General features: G+C 38.3%; 1 protein-coding gene across 5 annotated transcripts in view; it reads left to right on the forward strand.

The window, feature by feature from the left end:
• C2CD3 (C2 domain containing 3 centriole elongation regulator) overlaps positions 1-19,571 on the forward strand; it is a 143,613-nt gene that overhangs the window by 60,847 nt on the left and 63,195 nt on the right. For all 5 annotated transcript variants that reach the window (XM_043580265.1, XM_043580264.1, XM_043580267.1 and 2 more), the window contains 6 exons: positions 1,586-1,766; positions 3,180-3,363; positions 5,234-5,406; positions 7,013-7,136; positions 12,049-12,317; positions 12,686-12,775. In XM_043580265.1, the coding sequence (XP_043436200.1) occupies positions 1,586-1,766; positions 3,180-3,363; positions 5,234-5,406; positions 7,013-7,136; positions 12,049-12,317; positions 12,686-12,775 (1,021 nt within the window). The remainder of the gene's footprint in view (positions 1-1,585; positions 1,767-3,179; positions 3,364-5,233; positions 5,407-7,012; positions 7,137-12,048; positions 12,318-12,685; positions 12,776-19,571) is intronic.

A 19,571-nucleotide genomic window follows, 5' to 3' on the forward strand; every position in this document is an offset into this window, starting at 1 on the left:
TATATTTTCTAATCTGAATCTGAATGACAAATGTGATGTCTATGACAGAGAAAGAACTATTAGGAAAATGTCTATGAGTAGGTTATTGTTTATTTGTATGTTATGAACTCCAAACTTTTCTTTACTGTTTCTATTAGATACTAGTGTCTACCAATAGATAATAGTAGCTTTTTAAATTTGACAATGACATAAAAGCACAAACACAGAAAACTTACCTATAATATTCCTAGGTCTATTTTAGGTATTACATATGGCCCTCACTTTGCAGTGTAGACTCAGTTTTCATTAAATTCCATACCAAAAGTTAGAAAATGTTACTCATTATGAGCATAAAAGAACTCTCTGAAAGATTAGATATCTATAAATAAATTGTTTTTCTTCCTATACTCATGTCCCTCATCCATTTCAGCATCTACAGAACTGAATTATTACTGTAATACTGTATGGCCAAATTAAGTAGCTGCTGAGATTGTTTTTCTTTTCTGGGGAATCAAAATGAAAGTTTTCTGTTTCCCTGAGGAAGGTTTTGGAGCAGATACTGCTGATAAATAAAGCAAAGACCTTATGCAGTCTGTTCCAGATTCATGGGATTAATGGTTAGAATGTTAAACACATATACATCATACAATTTTATCTGAATCCTGAATCCCCCCTTTGAATATTCCCAGTTATCAGTTGTCTAGTGTCTGTCGAGGCTGTATAGAGTAGAAGTAAAGAGCCTTAGCTCCAGAGTCAGACTACCTGAGTTCAAACCCTTATTCCACTGTTGTTAGGTATACATGTTAAATTAACTACTACCAGTCAAAGGCTTAGTACAGTGCCTGGCTATAGTAAATAATAAAAACATTAAATTGTTATCAGTAGTAGTTACTTTCAGTAATGGTATAGTCACGACCTCCTTGATTAGTCCTTACCATTAATGAGTAGTCTTGGTGTTATTCCAACCTTCATTAAAAATAGTAAGTAAATTAATACCTGTTTGCTTCACATATGTATTCTTTTTTTTTCAACGTTTATTTATTTTTCGGACAGAGAGAGAGCATGAACGGGGGAGGGGCAGAGAGAGAGAGAGACACAGAATCGGAAACAGGCTCCAGGCTCCGAGCCATCAGCCCAGAGCCTGACGCGGGGCTCGAACTCACAGACCGTGAGATCGTGACCTGGCTGAAGTCGGACGCTTAACCAACTGCGCCACCCAGGCGCCCCTATATTCTTTATACAAGAAGATATTCTTAATGTGTCCTATTCTTAATGTACTAAGAATCAGGAGCTGTTGAATTTTATCAAATACCTTGTTAGCATTTATTGAGATAGTCATGTTTCTTTCCTTTATTCTATTTAATGCACTGAAACATTTATGGATTTCCTAATATTGACCTAGGCTCACAGTCTAGAGTAAATCCAGCTGGATCTGATTACACTGAGCAGTTGTGAGATTTATACACAATGAGAATTAAGTATCTGTTTTAGTATCAGCTAATTATGACTATTTCTTCATCTATACTCAGATTTTGTAGAGAAGCAGGAATATTCTAAGAATATTTTTTTCTTTAAAGCTCACTAGTATCTCTGTTTCATTTAATAGGCAGAGGACCAAAGAAATGGATTGATGGAGCATCACTTTGAGCTCCACGTAGAGAGCGTTAAAGGGCTAGCCCCTCTTCAGGCAACAGTCTGGGGAGAAGCAGATTGTTATGTCCAGTACTACTTTCCAGTTCAAGACTCTCAATCCAGTGTGCTAAAAGGACCTGAGTTCCTTGAAAACGGTAGGTTTAGGAGGTTAGGATTTCTCATTCTTGTATGGTTCTTTAATTGGCTATACTTAGGATTTTTTTTTTTTTTTTCCTGAGTGAATTTTGAGTTCCTAAATGTTTCGAGTCTTACCTGGGTAGTACAGAAGATGGGCTAAGTTTTAATTTTTCCTTTCTTATGTTGTTTTTTATAGCTTTTTATTTTGATATGATTTCAAATTTACAGAAAAGTTAACATAAATAGTACAAAGAACTTCTATATACCCTTTACCTAGATCCCATTATTTATATTTTGCCTGGTCACTCTTATCATCCATACATATACAATTGATTCTCATTATTCAAGGTAGTTACATTCTACATAACATAACAGCGTGAAACACTGAATTAGGGAATACTGAACCATTGCTCTTAGGAGAAATATGTACATATATATCTCACATAGATCATAGTTGTAAATCCTAAAACAACTTATCCTAGTAGATTCTATTTTCTTTATTTTACAAAAGAGAGAAGTGTTAAGTGACTGAGGCTGCCCCAGTAACAATAACATGGTTGGCATTCAGACCCCATCCAACTGGCCCCAAAGCCAGATATTCTTGCACTACACTACACTATACTACACTACCCCCTACCATTTCCATTGTCTCATCATCTCTGAGAGCTAAAACAAGAAAGCAGAGTGTCCCCTTGTTCTAGCTCAGTTGAGAATGATCAAGTCAGGTGGCTCAGATTTTTTTGGCATTCTGAGTATGTCCACATATAACTGCAAAAGCACTGCCAGTATTGATTTTAGGGTTCAAATAAGGAACTTGTATCCAGAATATATAAAGAACTCTTACAAATAATAATAAAAAGACAATCTAATTAAAAAATATTTAGAAAATCTAAATAGACATTTCTCTTAAGATATATAAATGGTGCCAATGAGCACATGAAAAGATACTCAGCATCATTAGTCATTTAGGGAATGAAAACCAAAACCACCACAGAATACCACATCTTTTCACCAAGATGGCAATAATTTTTAAGCAAAAACAAAAATCAAACTAACAAGTGTTGGCAAGGATGTGGAGAAATGGCAACCCTTAGACATTGTCCAGCAACGAAGGGATCTCTTTCTTCTATATTATCATGGAGCCCTTGGGGGACCATAGCTACTATGGAAATAGACCTTGCTAAAAGTAACATAGAAGATACAGGTTCTGGTATCAGGTGCATGATCTATTAACTCTAAGACCTTTGGATTCACTATGTAACTTCAATATGTCCTATCCTGTCTGTTAAGTAGGAATAATAATAGTTGCTTTGTTTTTCTCACAGGAGTTTTGTGAGGATAAAATTGAAATTGAATATTAGCATACTGTCTTGCTACAGATAAAGCACTAAATGTGTTGGATTATTCTGAATTGCTTTTCTTTTCCAAAGGAATCTCTTTGAAGCCTTTCAGATCTGCAACCACACTCTGTGTTCCAGATCCCATCTTTAATAGTGAGCACCATCACTCTCTCCTGTTGCCAGCTGAAGTTCCAGTGCAAAGGCTTCTGCTGAGTGTCTTCTCTGCACAGGGGCCCATGCCTGGAGGTGGAGTCCAGTTTGAAATCTGGTGCAGGTATAATGTGAAACCAGTTTTGTGCCTAGAAAGGAAGTGCACAATCATAGAGCATCCTTCCCTTGACATCGTAGTTTGAATTATAAGGAAGCTTAGCTTGAATTATAAGGAAGCTAAGCAATCCTTTCTACCCTATTTTATATTACCTGGCTTATTGGTGACTCTTCTCCAGATTTCACTTAAATCTGCTACATTATTAGGCTCTTAAGAGCAGTTGTATCTCATGCTTCTAACCACTTGTTACATTTGGAAGTGAAGTTCTATCAGTTTTACCTCCTACTGCTCTTAAATATTTAGTCACTTGTTTTCTTATTACTGCCCTATTTAGTTCAGGCCCTCATCATATCATGCCTAATTTACTGATAGCCTCCTTACTGGTCTCCCCACTTCTAAACTCATTTCTTATAATCTGGTCTTCCAGCTTTTTACAAAGAGTAGTCTTTGTAAAATTTAAATCCATTCATGTAACAGACTTGACATGAATACAGAGGCTCAGCCTCTTTTGCATCCCTGCGCCCAAGAAGTGACAGAGTATAGATTCAAAATAAGAAACAGCATCAACAGGACTAGGGCAGAGTACCATGTACTTGCCAGAAACTTTTCCTAAAAACAGTCAGGTGAATTTAAGTTTCATTTAAAACTGATACAAGAATGGAATGTTTTGGAACTAGAGGGTATTATGCTAAGCAAAATTAGAGAAAGACAAATAGGGGCTCCTGGGTGGCGCAGTCGGTTGAGCGTCCGACTTCAGCCCGGTCACGATCTCGCGGTCCAGGAGTTCGAGCCCTGCGTCAGGCTCTGGGCTGATGGCTCAGAGCCTGGAGCCTGTTTCCGATTCTGTGTCTCCCTCTCTCTCTGCCCCTCCCCCGTTCATGCTCTGTCTCTCTCTGTCCCAAAAATAAATAAACGTTGAAAAAAAAAAAAATTTAGAGAAAGACAAATATCATATGACTTCACTCATATGAGGACTTTAAGACACAAAACAGATGAACATAAGGGAAGGGAAGCAAAAATAATATAAAAACAGGGAGGGTGACAAAACATAAAAGACTTAAAAAAATTTTTTTTAATGTTTTATTTATTTTTGAGAGAGAAGGAGAGACAGAGCATGAGCAGGGAAGTGACAGAGAGAGAGGGAGTCACAGAATCTGAAGCAGGCTCCAGGCTTTGAGCTGTCAGCATGGATCCTGACACGGCTGGAACCCACAAACTGTGAGATCATGACCTGAGCTGAAATCGGACACCTAACTGACTGAGCCATCCAGGCGCCCCCATAAGAGACTCTTAAATATGGAGAACAGACAGAGGGTTACTGGAGGGGTTGTTGGAGGAGGGGATGGGCTAAATGGGTAAGGGGCATTAAGGAATCTACTCCTGAAATCACTGTTGTACTATATGCTAACTAACTTGGATGTAAATTTAAAAAATAAATTAAAAAAAAAAAAAGAATGGAATGTTTTGACAAGAGAAGGAAGTACAGTAGATACTAATGGATGCTTTAAATTTGAGGGACTTAGGCCTGAAGCCATAGAAGAGATTGGTACTGCTCCATTTGGAACCACTTTCACTGGCACCAGGGTGTATGTTCGTAAAAGTGGCTACTCCCAGCAGTCTAAGTCAGATGCAGATATCCAAACAGAAAGCTTGTAGGAAGCTGGCCTTTGTTCTGAACATAGAGTATAATTTATGAAGCTCTTCCTCCACATGATGGGCAATAAATCCAGTCAGATTGGACCACAGCTGTATACCACAAATACAGAGCATTCAGGCTCCAAAGATAACTCGATACCAAAAGCTGATCTCTTGGGCAAATTGAATAATTTATCCACCTAATTCTTCCAACAACAGCTTGTGCTTGTGTGGCTTACAGATACTATTATCCTAACGTGAGAGACCAGATGGTTGCCAGAGGAACCTTGCCATTATCGAGGATCTGTGCCATGGTAACCATGCAGCACCATGAGGATGTGGGAATACAGACCTTTAATCTCCCTTTAACTCCCAGGCTTGAGAACAGGAAGGAACTGAGGAACCAGTCATCAGGTAATTGAAGACTGGTTTGCCCTTCCCTTTTGAAGTCAGTACATGTAAATATCCCTTTTCTCTATAAGTAGTGACTATTCATATTGTGTGAGACCCTTTTAAGAATCTGATGAAAACCATGATCTACCTTCTCTTAGAAAAATGAATATATAAGTGTATTGTATGCAAATTTTGCCTATAGTTTAAAAAATTCACATTTGCAGGAACTCTATTGTTTGTCTCATTTCACCTTTAACTTCAGCAAGCATTTAAGAAGCCTCACAGCATAAATCCTAAGTGTTGTGTAGGTGTATTCAGAGAATTAGTATTCCAAGGCAACATGAGCAGATGTGGGATTGGTGGAATACAGTTAGCATGAACTGGGAATTCACTGTAAAGATGGAAGAGGTTAGGATTTAAAGTTGGAAAAGATTAATTAGAATTTAGACTTTTGAATTACATCCTAATTGCTTCATTAGGATGACCTGCCCTCCAAGTATGTCATCAGATAACTAGAATTAGCCTTCTAAATCAAGTTACTATGTTTGCTAGAGAGTATGCCACAACAGGAGGTTTTTATCTTGCCATGGTTAAGATTGAGTTGTTACTCCTGTCACTGATCAGCTTGTTCTGTTGTTCCTTTTTTTTTTTTAATATATTTTATTTATTTTTATATTATTAGTATTTTTACTTTTTTTAAATGCTTTATTTATTTTGAGAGAGAGAGAGAGAGAGACAGAGTGTGAGTGGTGGAGGGGCAGAGAGAGAGGGAGACACAGAATCCACAGCAGGCTCCAGCCTCTGAGCTGTCATTACAGAGCCCGACATGGGGCTTAAACCCACAAATTGTAAGATTATGACCTGAGCCAAAGTTAGATGCTCAACCAACTTAGCCACCCAGGCTCCCCTTTTATTATTATTTTTTTAATGTTTATTTTTTAGAGAGAGAGAGAGCACACATGCATGCACAAGTGAGGGAGGGGCAGAGAGAGAGGGAGAGAGAGAAAGTCCAAGGCAGGCTCCACGCTCCCAGCATGGATACCCACACAGAGCTCAAACTCACAAACCATGAGATCATGACCTGAACCAAAATCAGATGCTTAACCAACTGAGCCACCCAGGCACCCCTGTTCTCTTGTAAAGCTTTCTCTGAAATGTACGAAGGTAGAATTTTTATAAAAGGATGGCATGTAAAGGATGTTTCAGGTGGTGGTGGTACAAAGGTGATAGAAGTGTAAGTGTGGAAAAGTTTAAAAACGAAGAAAGGCTGGAGTCCATCTCAATTCTATAAGGATAACTGGAAGTTTAAAAAATCTGGAATTAAGTTCTGCCTCTGATAGTTGTGTGATCTTGACAAGCAGTTCAGTCTCTGAGCCATAGTTTCTTGGATGTGAAATGAAAATAGTAACTTTTGTTCTACCTTTTTTAATCTTAAAGTATAATAATTTAAAATGATTCTGGCTATGGACATATTATCTCACTGCTCATGCCCCTTATTGTTCATTAGGATTGTAGGCAATCCTAATGATTGTCTACCAAACCCCAAGTCTGACCAGGACTTGGGGTTTGGTAGAAGAGACACTGTGCCAACTAACTTTTCTTTTTTCCTTTTGTCCTCAATCTTAAGGTTTACTGGATGTGGGCCTAAAATACAGGCGTACTCCAAGAACAGCAGAGGGAGTTCTTGCTGCCCGAGCTGTCTCTATTTCAGTTGAGATAATCAGAGCCTGTGGTCTGCAAGCAGCAGCCAAGTAAGTCCACCTCCTGTTTTTTCATTGCAGTCCACACAGTATATGATGCTCATATATGTAAAACTTCATTTGTACGATTTCCAGTTCAGTAAGCACTTTATTTTTTTCTTTCTCTCTTAAGAAAGCATGTAAGAGTATAAATGAGTAAATCACTTGCAAACTTTACTGTTATTAGCAACTTAGGTCCTTGACTTTGGACAACAGTCTTGGAGCACCTGGCTGCCTCAATTAGAAGAGCATGTGACTCTTGATCTTGGGGTCATGACTTGGAGCCCCACGTTGGGTGTGGAGATGACTTAAAAATAAAATCTTAAAAAAATTAAAAAATTAAAAAAATTAAAAAATAAATTAAAACCACAAACTTATCCTCTACCCGACTTGATCACTTATTTGTAGTCATACCCTACACCCTTAAACCAGGCCAGGGCCAATGACTCTTCTATAATCTCCTATCCAGTCTCTGAGTATCACCTCCCATTTTTCTAGTTTGTTCCCCTTCAGTCTGTTTGCAATACAGAAACCTCTGTATTGTGATCCTCTGAAAACTTAAGTCAGACCTTGACACACCTCTGCTTAAAACCCATCAGTGACTTTCCATCTCATACAAACTACTTAAATGTCTATAAGACCCAACTTGATCTGGCTCCTTATTATGTTTATGACTTCATCTCCTCCTGTTCATCTCCCCTCTGTTTACTGTCCTCCAAACACTGACTTTATTGTTTCTGAACACACCAAGCTCATTTCCCTCTCAGGGATTTTGTCTTGCTGTTTTTTCTGCCTGGAGCACTGTTTCTAAATATAAACAGCATGGCCTTCTCTTATCTCCTTCAGGCCTTTGTTCATACTTCTCTCTACCTTGAGTGTTCTTATTCCTTTTGTCCACTAAACTCCTATTTTCTTTGACTTTGCAGCTTCTTTGCAGCCTTCCTATATGTCTTTCTACACGTAGACAGAATTGGTGCTTTGTCCTTGTCTTTTAGCACCTTGGTTGCAGTTATTTGTTATTTGAATATTCAGTTATTGGTATACATGAGTTTTCTCCAGTAGGCTGTGAGTTCTTCTAATCACTGCTCGAACTCCTCTGTGCCCCCTGCCACCACATAGCATAATTCTAGCGCATATAAAAGGTACCCACTAAGAAAGAGAACTAAGTCATGCTTCTACTGTAGGCTAGCTCACTTTGGACACAAGTTCAAGAAAGAAGGCAAGTGTTCCCTTTTTTCCCTTGCTGTGACTTAGGGTCAGATCATTTGCCTTTAACTTTGCACTCTGTAACTAACAAATTCAATTACTGCCATGCGAGATCTGACACTGAAGCAACTGGTAAAATGTTCAGCCTGGTTAATATTTTCCATCACTGAATTCTCCAAATGGATTTCCAGTAATTGCTTGAGAACATTTAGTGTCAGTGATACCAAGGCAGTTTTTTAACCATGCCATTCCCTCACATTAAAACTTTTGTGATGGTTTTCCATCGTCAGTAGCAGTGGTCTTCTAATTTTAATTGTGCATTCCTACTAACAGAAAAATAAGGGGCGCCTGGGTGACTCAGTCGGTTAAGTGTCTAACTCTTGATTTCGATTCAGGTCATGATCTCATGGATTGTGAGTTCAAGCCCCACATTGGTCTCTGCACTGACAGTGTGGAACCTGCTTAGGATTCTCCTCGCTCTCCTTCTCTCTCTGCCCCTCCCCCACTTGCGCATACGCACGCACACGCTCACTCTCTGTCAAAATGAATAAGCTTCACATACCTAGCATACCCTCTGAATATCTGGTACTTATTCGTGTATAAATCAGCTTCATGTGCTACTATATTATAATACGTTATAAAATCTACAACAGCATATATAAAACTTTAACATATATGATAACAAATATAGAAGTGGTAATATTTTCTTCCTATGCCCAAGTAGGTTATCCTATATATAAACCCCCTAGGTTGTACACACTTGACTTTAGAGACTGCTGGTTCCCAAGATAAACTCTAACCTGCTCAACTTGGCATTCCAAGCCCTTCTTAATCTGAGTCTTGAAAAAAGAATAGGAGTTGTCAAAATACCCAAGAGAGCAGAAAACTATTCTTTTCAAAGAGAAGAACATGTGCAAAGGCATGGAGGCATGAAATTTGTGTGTATGGAATACCTGTTCTGTGTAAGACCCAGCCAAGGTCAGAATTTGTAAATATAGCGTTAACTATTATTTAACTGGCAGAGAAGGACTTAGAGTTTAGATAGTCAGTAGGTCTTGGAGAGACTGCATACTAGATAAGAAACTCAGTAGTCCCTCTTTCTGGGGATCATGGGGAAACTCAAATCAGATGGCAGGCAGTTTGTTGTAAATCCTGCATTTGGTTTGTGTCACCGTTTCAAGAAGGAACGGTAAGAAGCCAGGCCAATTCTAACACTACATTCTTCTGATAGTTTGGGACAGTTCTGTGACAAACACAGTATAATGGAAACAAATTGCACTAGAAACGGGACCCACCCCCATCTCCCACTAGCTGTGCATGATCTTGGGGTAGTTTCTTCACCTCTCTGGGTCTGTTTGTTCATCTGAAAAATGGAAATTATGAATACTTCTCCTGATTTTATAAGGATCAGTGTAAGAATTAACAAATATGAAGTAACTTTATAAACTACCAACTACTATTCAAATAATTAGTTCCATTTGTATAAATAATGTTACCTTTATTAGCCAGTGGAATATAGTAAAATCAGAAATAAGTTTTACATTGCATCTTATTGAAGAAAGGAATTCTTGGTATCCAGAAAGCAGGTGCTCTGAAGTCAACCTTCTCTCATCAAGAGATACCAACCCTCATCTGAAGTGCCAGTGGTCTCCCTGAAAATACATTTTCAATGTCTGTGTAAACAGACCCCTTCTTTCTTTTTCACTTGAGTCTTTTAATTAACCTGATCTTTAACTGAGGATGAGTAGAAATTTCCATGAACATAAATGGGTTCATTGATTTGCTGGTGAAGTACTAGCAAAAAGATAATTGGACCAAAGGAAAAGCAATCACAGTCTAGATATAGACATAGATATATACATATATTTATAGTCACTTGATTGACAGAGATCTTGCTGCACTAGTTTTTAAGTTCCACAAGGGTAAGAAATTATAGCTCTTTCACTCCTATCTGTATATAGCTCTGAGCCCAGTGCATGACACACAGAGAAGATGGTCAGGAAATAATTATTGAATGAATTAATTCAGAATAGCTTTGGGCGCAAACCTTTCTTTCTTATCAATGCTATATCTAAGAGTTTCCTGTTAAGAGCCCTTTCATTGCCCATAACAGGTTCTCTGCTTTGTATGTATTATCTAGTGTAATTTTTACGACACTCCTTGAACATTTTATCTTTGTTTTTTTAGCCATTACTGGCATTTGATCTATTTGCCTCTCATGTTTCCTATACCTAATATATACTTCAGAGTCTGCTGTTGTATAGACATACACCAGTCTCCCATTAATGATCATTTTAGGTTACTTAATTTCATAAGAAATGAAAATATAATAAGCATATAATTATACATACATCTTTAGTATTTGTATCCTTATGCTATCCTCATTTTAGCAAAGAGGACAGTGAAACTTCAAAGAGTTGAATAACTTGTCCAAGGTCACACATTTAATTAAATGATAGAGCCAAGATTCAAGCTCCAAGTTACTACCCTCTACTAATGTACACCAAGTACAGTAAAGAAGGAACACCTCTAACTCTTCTTTGGGGCTGTCAGAAAATGCTTCAAAAAGAGGTACCTCTTTGCCTAAATGTCAATTTTATACCCTTGGGGAAGTTGGGGCAAAGGAGTTTTCCTCATACTATACCCACACACTAAAGACTTGACTGCTCTTTATGAGTGTCAGTTAAAGATGGATAGATTCTGTCTGTACATGTGGAACATATGTACTGAGAAAGAGAAGAGCAACCCCAGAGACATCTGGGAACTGACCTGGCAATCATAGCTGGACTGGGTGTTTTCTTGCTGAGCATATATAATCTCATGGAACACCAGCATCAGACAAAGCTGCTTTGCAACCATGATGAAATGAGACAAAAATAAAATTATTCCATAATCTTATCTAGGAACAAACCAAAACAAGGTCATTATGAAATCACAAAAATACCCAACATCACCCCCATCCTGGCTACAATGAGTGACTGACTGCTGCTGCTTTACCAATCCTAACCTTAGCCTTATTCTAGTTTTAATGTTTATTTGTTTTTAAGAGAGAGAGAGAGAGAGCACAAGGAGGGGAGGGGCAGAGAGAGAGGGAGACAGCATCTGTAACAGGCTCCAGACATTGAGCTGTCAGCACAGGGCCTGACGCAAGGCTCCAACTCGGGAACGGTGAAATCATGACCTAGGCCAAAGTTGGACACTTAACCGACTGAGCCACCCATGTGCCCCTAGTCTTCTCTCCTAGATAAGATTCATTAGAACAACTATCAGGAGCAAAGCTCCACTTCCAGGAACAACGTCTAAATCAACTAACATGAGTCTAGTGCTAGTAGTCCTTTCTGATACTTTCTTACTAAAATTCCCCATGATTTCCCTTGGTGTATGTTCTTTCTCAGTGTAATGAGCAGTAAAGCCAAGTTGTTCAACTACTGTTGCTGCCTGCTAGTCTTTGGCTGAAGGTCAGTGACAGTAAAATGGAGTGTCCCTGGAGAGTGTAACTCTGGTAGACAGATGAATATTGTCTTCCCCCACCTCATACACATACATTATGATATTTAAATAATTAAGAAAGCACACTGTGGCTCTGCCCAAAGCCTAGATAGGAAATATCTGGTGGGTAGTGTTCTTGGTGGCCTCATGGAGATGGTGGAGATGTTTTCTAGGCAGTCCAGCTGAGTTCTGTTACTACCTTCTCATTCCCATCCTTCTCCCTTTACAGGGCTTTGGCTGAGCTGGAACCCGCTCTACAGTTCAGTGCCACAGTTGGGGTCAATGCCTTTGTCACCACTCATCTCTCCTTCCTGCCCAAGGGAGAACAGCGCCGAACCCGCCCTGTAGCTTGTTCCTTCTGCCCTGAGTTCTCCCATCATGTTGAATTTTCATGTAATTTGGTGACTCAGCACTGTAGTGGAGAGGCCTGTTTCCTGGCAGAGCTGTTGGAGTTTGCAGAGGTCACCTTTGCTATTTATCATGAAGATACCAAGTCAGGTGAGCACCAAATGACCCATCACAACCAGAATTAAAAGGGGTGCAGTTTGGGGGCATCTGTGTGGCTCAGTCAGCTAAGCATCTGACTATTGCTATCAGCTCAGGCCATGATCTCACTTTTTGTGATACTGAGCCTTGTATCAGGATTCTGCTTGGGATCCTCTCTCTCCCTCTCTGCCTCCTTCCCATGCACGTGCCCTCTCAAAATAAATAAATAAACATTTAAATAATAATAATAATAATAATAATAAAATAAAAGGGGCTCTGCTTTGAATGATATAGCCTCTCCTAGGAAATACATGTTAAAGTGTTTAGCCCTTTGGTCAGTAGAGCATTAAATAATTTCTCTTTTTTGTTTGATTTAACAGCCACTGATATAACCAGTATTCAGTCAATCAGAGATTATCTGCTTGGAGTAGTAAAGGTTCCTACAAAAGAGCTGCTGGTCAAAAGATCTGGTAAAGATTCTGGATTATCACTTTCTAATCCTACCCCCTCCCCCCATTTGCTTTCCTACAAGAGATCTTGCATGGCTCCCTGCAAGATATGCAAAAGAAAACATGACCCATAATACATGCTTTTGAATTCTCCCAGGTACCTCAGAAGTTTTCTGGTAAGCATTTTAAGTCCTCTCCTAATCATTTAAGAAGTCTTCTAACAAAGCAAAGTAGCTCAAAACTTTGTACTGTCATCTTACTCTAGGAAAGCTGATGATGATGATGTTGATGATGATGATGATGATGATGATGATGATGGTGGTAATACTACAAATAATAAATATGGTGATACCCATTATATTATATAGCATTTTGTGAAATATTTTCTCATACTGTGTGAGCCTCATTATAACCCTGCTTGGTGGGGATACGGGATCTTACTATTTTTATCTTACAAATGAGGAAATTTAGGCTCACAGAATTTAAATGATTTGCCAAAACTGCACAACTTAGTGAGTGGCAGTACTGAAAATAAAATCCAGATTTACCCATTCTTGTTCATTGTACCCCCCCCTCTCACTGAAGAAAGAATAAAGAGCTAAAGGCCCAAAAGAAGACAGCCTTCAAGGCCGTCTGGAAATAATGGTCCTATTCTACTTACTGCTAGCTCAGTGACCTAGACCTTTCTGAGCCTCAATTTTCTTATCTCATGAATGGAGACAGTTAATTCCAACAAGTCTACAAAGTAGGGGCTGGTGAAATTAGGGTATATAAAGAACCTGACGTATAGTGGACATTCAGTAAATGTCACCTTTCCTTCTCTTGCCCATCTTCCTTCCTACGATTTTGTACTTTCCAGAATTGTGTCACACATCTCCCAAGTTTAATTGTGAATTGAAATTTGAGCAATACTCTAATAAACAAGTACTCTCTATGTGCCTACCAGAGAGAAGTCTGTACAACTTGGTATATAGGGTTTCTCACTTATGTCATTTATTTATACAATGTGGTAATTAGGAGAATTTGGGCAGGTCTCTGAGCTTCCATTTTCTCATCTGTAAAATAGGGATTATTATCCCAGTTAACCCTCAGAACTTCACAGCATTATCAGGAAAAGTAAATGAAGTGGTATTTATGAAGCCCTAAGAGTATATCTGACACCCAGTAGATACTCAGTAAATAACTATTATTATTTTGAAATCTAGTGCCTGGTCCTTGGTGTATGTTCACCAAGTAGCAGTTCCTTCAGTGGAAGACCTAGGACTAGGTCTTTTCTAGGGTATTGATAGCACCTTCATAACATTTCACTAAATGATGTATATGTGTTTTAATAGGGATGGCTGAATGAATAGGGACGTAGGCAAGTTTTATTTTCTCTCATTGTATTCCTCCTCTTCTCCATCCCTCGTGTAGCAAAATACTGAATTATACATTTTTAGATTCAGGAGGACTTTTACAGGCCTAATATCCTCATTTGGCTGATGAGAAAATTGAGGGTTGGAGAAGTGAATTGGTGCCATGGATCTTATGAGGCAGGGTTTTGGTGGAGGGGGGTTGTTTTTTGCTTGTTTGTTTTTGTTATTTCTGTTGTTGATGTCTCTTAATCTTTTCTTTTTTTAATTTACATCCAAGTTAGTTAGCATATAGTGCAATAATGATTTTAGGAGTAGATTCCAGTGATTCATCCCCTTTGTATAACACCCAGTGCTCATCCCAACAAGTGTCTTCCTTAATGCTCCTTACCCATTTAGCCCATCCCCCCACCCACAACCCTTCCAGCAACCCTCAGTTTGTTCTCTATATTTAAGAATCTCTTGGGGCGCCTGGGCGGCGCAGTCGGTTAAGCGTCCAACTTCAGCCAGGTCACGATCTCGCGGTCCGTGAGTTCGAGCCCCGCATCAGGCTCTGGGCTGATGGCTCAGAGCCTGGAGCCTGTTTCCGATTCTGTGTCTCCCTCTCTCTCTGCCCCTCCCCCGTTCATGCTCTGTCTCTCTCTGTCCCAAAAATAAATAAACGTTGAAAAAAAAAAATTTAAAAAAAAAAAAGAATCTCTTATGTTTTGTCCCCCTCCTTGTTTTTATATTATTTTTGCTTCCCTTCCTTTATGTTCATCAGTCTTGTATCTTAAATTCCTCATAGGACTGAAGTCATATGATACTTGTCTTCTCTAATTTTGCTTAGCATAATACCCTCTAGTTCTAGCCACGTAGTTGCAAATGGCAAGATTTCATTCTTTTTGATTGCTGAGTAATACTCCATTGTATGTATGTGTGTGTGTGTATGTATATATATGTATATATATACCACATCATCTTTATCATTCATCTGTCAGTGGACATTTGGGCTCTTTCCATACTTTCAATATTGTTGATAGCGCTGCTATAAACATTGCGATGCATGTGCCCCTTTGAAACAGCACTCCTGTATTCCTTGGATAAATACCTAGTAGTGCAATTGCTGGGTTGTAGGGTAGTTCTATTTCTAATTTTTTGAGGAACCTCCATACTGTTTTCCAGAGTGGCTGCACCAGTTTGCATTCCCATGAGCAGTGCGAAAGAGGATGTTGGCCACATCCTTGCCAACATCTGTTGTTGCTTGAGTTGTTAATGTTAGCCATTCTGACAGGTGTAAGGTGGTATCTCATTGTGGTTTTGATTTGTATTTCCCTGATGCTGAGAGATGTTGAGCATGTTTTCATGTGTCAGTTGGCCATCTGGATGTCTTCTTTAGAGAAGCGTCTATTCATGTCTTTTGTCCATTTCTTCACTGGATTATTTGGTTTTTTTTGGGTGTTGAGTTTGATACGTTCTTTATAGATTTTGGATACTAACGCTATATCTGATATGTCATTTGCAAATATCTTTTCCCATTCCTTCGGTTGCCTTTTAGTTTTGCTGATTGTTTCCTTCACTGTGCAGAAGCTTTTTATTTTGATGAGGCCTCAATAGTTCATTTTTGCTTTTGTTTCCCTTGCCTGCGGAGACATGTTGAGAAAGAAGTTGCTGTGGCTGAGGTCAAAGAGGCTTTTGCCTGCTTTCTCCTCAAGGATTTTGATGGCTTCCTGTCTTACATTTGAGCTTATTTTTGTGTATAGTGTAAGAAAGTGGTCTCGATTCATTTTTCTGCATGTCGCTGTCCAGTTTTCCCAGCACCATTTGCTAAAGAGACTGTCTTTATTCCATTGGATATTCTTTCCTGCTTTGTCAAAGATTAGTTGTTCATATGTTTGTGGATCCATTTCTGAGTTCTCTATTCTGTTCCATTGATTTGAGTATCTGTTTTTGTGACAGTACCATACTTTGTAATACATTTTGAAGTCTGGGATTGTGATGCCTGCAGCCTTAGTTTTCTTTTTCAAGATTGCTTTGGCTATTTGGGGTCTTTTCTGATTCCATACAAATTTTAGGATTGTTTGTTCTAGCTCTGTGAATAATGCTGGTGTTACTTTGATAGGGATAGCATTGAATATGTAGATTGCTTTGGGTAGTATCGACATTTTAACAATATTCTTTCAGTTCATGAACATGGAATGTCTTTCCATTTCTTTGTGTTGTCTTCAGTTTCTTTCATCAGTATTTTAGTTTTCAGAGTACAGGTCATTCACCTCTTTGGTTAGGTTTTTTCGTAGGTATCTTATGCTAGGTATTTTTGGTGCAATTATAATTAGGATTGTTTTCTTAATTTCTCTTTCTGCTGCTTCATTACTGGTGTATTAAAATACAATAGATTTTATACATTTATCCTGTATCCTACAAACTTATTGAATTAGTTTATTAGCTCTAACAGTTTTTTGGTGGAGTCTTTCTGGTTTTCTAATGTATAGTATCATGTCATCTACAAATAGTGAAAATTTTCCTTCTTCTTTAGCAATTTGGATGTTTTTATTCCTTTTTGTTGTGTACTTGTCATGGCTAGGACTTCCAGTACTATGTTGAATAAAAGTGGTGAGAGTGGACATCCTTATCTTGTTCCTGACCTTAGGGGAAAAGCTCTTCATTTTTCCCCCAGTAAGGATGATGTTAGCTGAGGGCTTTTTTTTTTTTTTAAACGTTTATTTATTTTTGAGACAGAGAGAGACAGAGCATGAACAGGGGAGGGGCAGAGAGAGAGGGAGACACAGAATCTGAAACAGGCTCCAGGCTCTGAGCTGTCAGCACAGAGCCCGACGCGGGGCTCGAACTCACGGACCGCGAGATCATGACCTGAGCCGAAGTCGGATGCTTAACCGACCAAGCCACCCAGGCGCCCCAGCTGAGGGCTTTTCTAAGTGACCTTTATTATGTTGAATTATGTTCCTTGTAAACGTACTTTGTTGAGGGTTTATCATGAATGGATGTTGTACTTTATCACATGGTTTTTTCTGCACCTATTGATAGGATCATATGGTCCTTAGCCTTTCTGTTACTGATATGATGTATCACATTGATTGATTTGCAGATATTGAACCACCCTTGAAAACCAGGAATAAATCCCACTTGATGGTGGTGAATGATTTTTTCTAATGTACTCTTGGATTCAGTTTGCTAGAATTTTTGAAGATTTTTGTATCCGTATTCATCAGGGGTATTGGCCTGTAGTTTTCTTTTTATTGTGGTGCCTTTATCAGGTTTCGGTATCAGGGTAATGCTGGCCTCACAGAATAAATTTGGAAGTTTTCCTTCCTCTTCTATTTTTTGGATTAGTTTGAGAAGAATATTATTAACTCTTCTTTAAATGTTTGGTAGAATTCACCTGGAAGCCATCTGGTCCTGGACTTTGGTTTGTTGGGAGTTTTTTTTTTTTTAATTTTTTTTTTCAACGTTTATTTATTTTTGGGACAGAGAGAGACAGAGCATGAACGGGGGAGGGGCAGAGAGAGGGAGACACAGAATCGGAAACAGGCTCCAGGCTCTGAGCCATCAGCCCAGAGCCTGACGCGGGGCGCGAACTCACGGACCGCGAGATCGTGACCTGGCTGAAGTCGGACGCTTAACCGACTGCGCCACCCAGGCGCCCCTGTTGGGAGTTTTTTGATTACTGATTCAGTTTCTTCACTGGTTATCATTCTCTTCATATTTTCTATTTCTTTCTCAGTTTTGGTCATTTATATGTTTCTAAGAACATATCCATTTCTAGGTTATCTAATTTGTTGATATATAGTTTTTCATGATATTCTCAAAGTTGTATTTCTGTGGTGTTAGTTGTTATTATCTCTTCTCTCATTTGTGATTTTATTTATTTAAGTTCCCTTTTTTTTCTTGATCAGTTTGGCTAGAGGTTTATCAATTTTGTTGATTTTTTTCAAAGAACTAGCCCCTGGTTTCATTGTTCTTTCTCTTTTTTTTTTTTTTTTTTTTTTTTGGTTTTAGTATCATTTATTTCTCTTCTAATCTTTGTTATTTCCTTTTACTGATTTTAGATTTTCTTTATTGTTATTTTTCTAGCTCCTTTAGGTGTGAGGGTAAGTTGTTTATTTGAGATTTTTTTCTTACTTCATGAGGTAGCCCTCATTTGCTATAAACTTCCCTCGTAGAACTGCTTTTGCTGCATCCCAAGATTTCAGACCATTGTGTTTTCATTTTCATTTGTTTCCGTGTACTTTTTTATTTCTTCTTTTATTTTCTAGTTGAACCCTTCATTGTTTATTAATACTTCATGTTGTTTAACCGGCATATATTTGTACTCTTTGTAGATTTTTTCTTGTGGTTGACTTCTAGTTTCATAAGTTGTGGTCAGAAAAGATGCATAGTATGACTTCCATCTTCTTGAATTTGTTGAGGCTTGTTTTGTGGGTTAATATGTGATCTGTTCTGGAGAATGTTTTGTGTGTACTTGAAAAGAATGTGTGTTCTGCTGTTTTAGGATGGAATGTTCTGAATATATCTGTTAAATCCATCTGTTCCAGTGGATCATTCAAAGCCACTGTTTCCTTATTGATTTTCTGTTTAGATGATCTATCCCTTGATGTAAGTAAGGTGTTAAAGTCTGCTAGTATTATTGTATTATTACCGATTGTTTCCTTTATGTCTGGTATTAACTGTTTTATGTATTTGGATCCATAAATATTTTTTAATGTTTATTTATTTATTTTGAGAGAGAGGATAAGAAAGCACACATGAGCAAGGGAGGGGCAGAGAGAGAGAGAGAAGGAGAGACAGACTCCCAAGCAGACTCCACGCTTAGCGTGGAGCCTGACACAGGGCTCAATCTCAACAAACTGTGAGATCATGACCTGAGCCTAAATGAAGAATTGGGTGCTTAACCAACCTAGCCATCCAGGTGCCTCTGGGTGCATAAATATTTATACTTGTTATATCTTCTTGTTGGATTGTCCCCTTTATTATTATATGGTGTCCTTTGTTGTCTCTTGTTACAGTTTGTTTTAAAGTCTATTTTGTCTCATATAAGTATTGCTACTCTGGCTTTCTTTTGATATCCATTTGCCTTATAGATGTTTCTCCATCCCCTCACTCCATCACCTCAATCTGCAGGTGTCTTTAGGTTTAATGTGAGTCTCTTGTAGGCAGTATATAGATGAGTCTTGTTTTTTTATCTATCCTATTACCCTGTGTATTTTGATTGGAATGTTTAGTCTATTTACATTGAAAATAATTATGATAGATGTGTATTTATTGTCATTTTATTATTTGTTTTATGGTTGTTTCTGAAGATTTCCTCTGATCCTATCTTTCTCTCTTTCATGGTTGATGATTTTCCTTAATGATATATTTGGGTTTCTTTCTGTTTATTCTTTGCATATTTATTAGTGGTTTTTGATATATGGTTACCATTAGGTTTTCATATCACCTCTTCTGCATATAGCAGTCTATCTTAAGTT

This window comes from Prionailurus bengalensis, chromosome D1 (assembly GCF_016509475.1).
Source record: "Prionailurus bengalensis isolate Pbe53 chromosome D1, Fcat_Pben_1.1_paternal_pri, whole genome shotgun sequence".
In the NCBI taxonomy this organism is placed as follows: domain Eukaryota; kingdom Metazoa; phylum Chordata; class Mammalia; order Carnivora; family Felidae; genus Prionailurus; species Prionailurus bengalensis.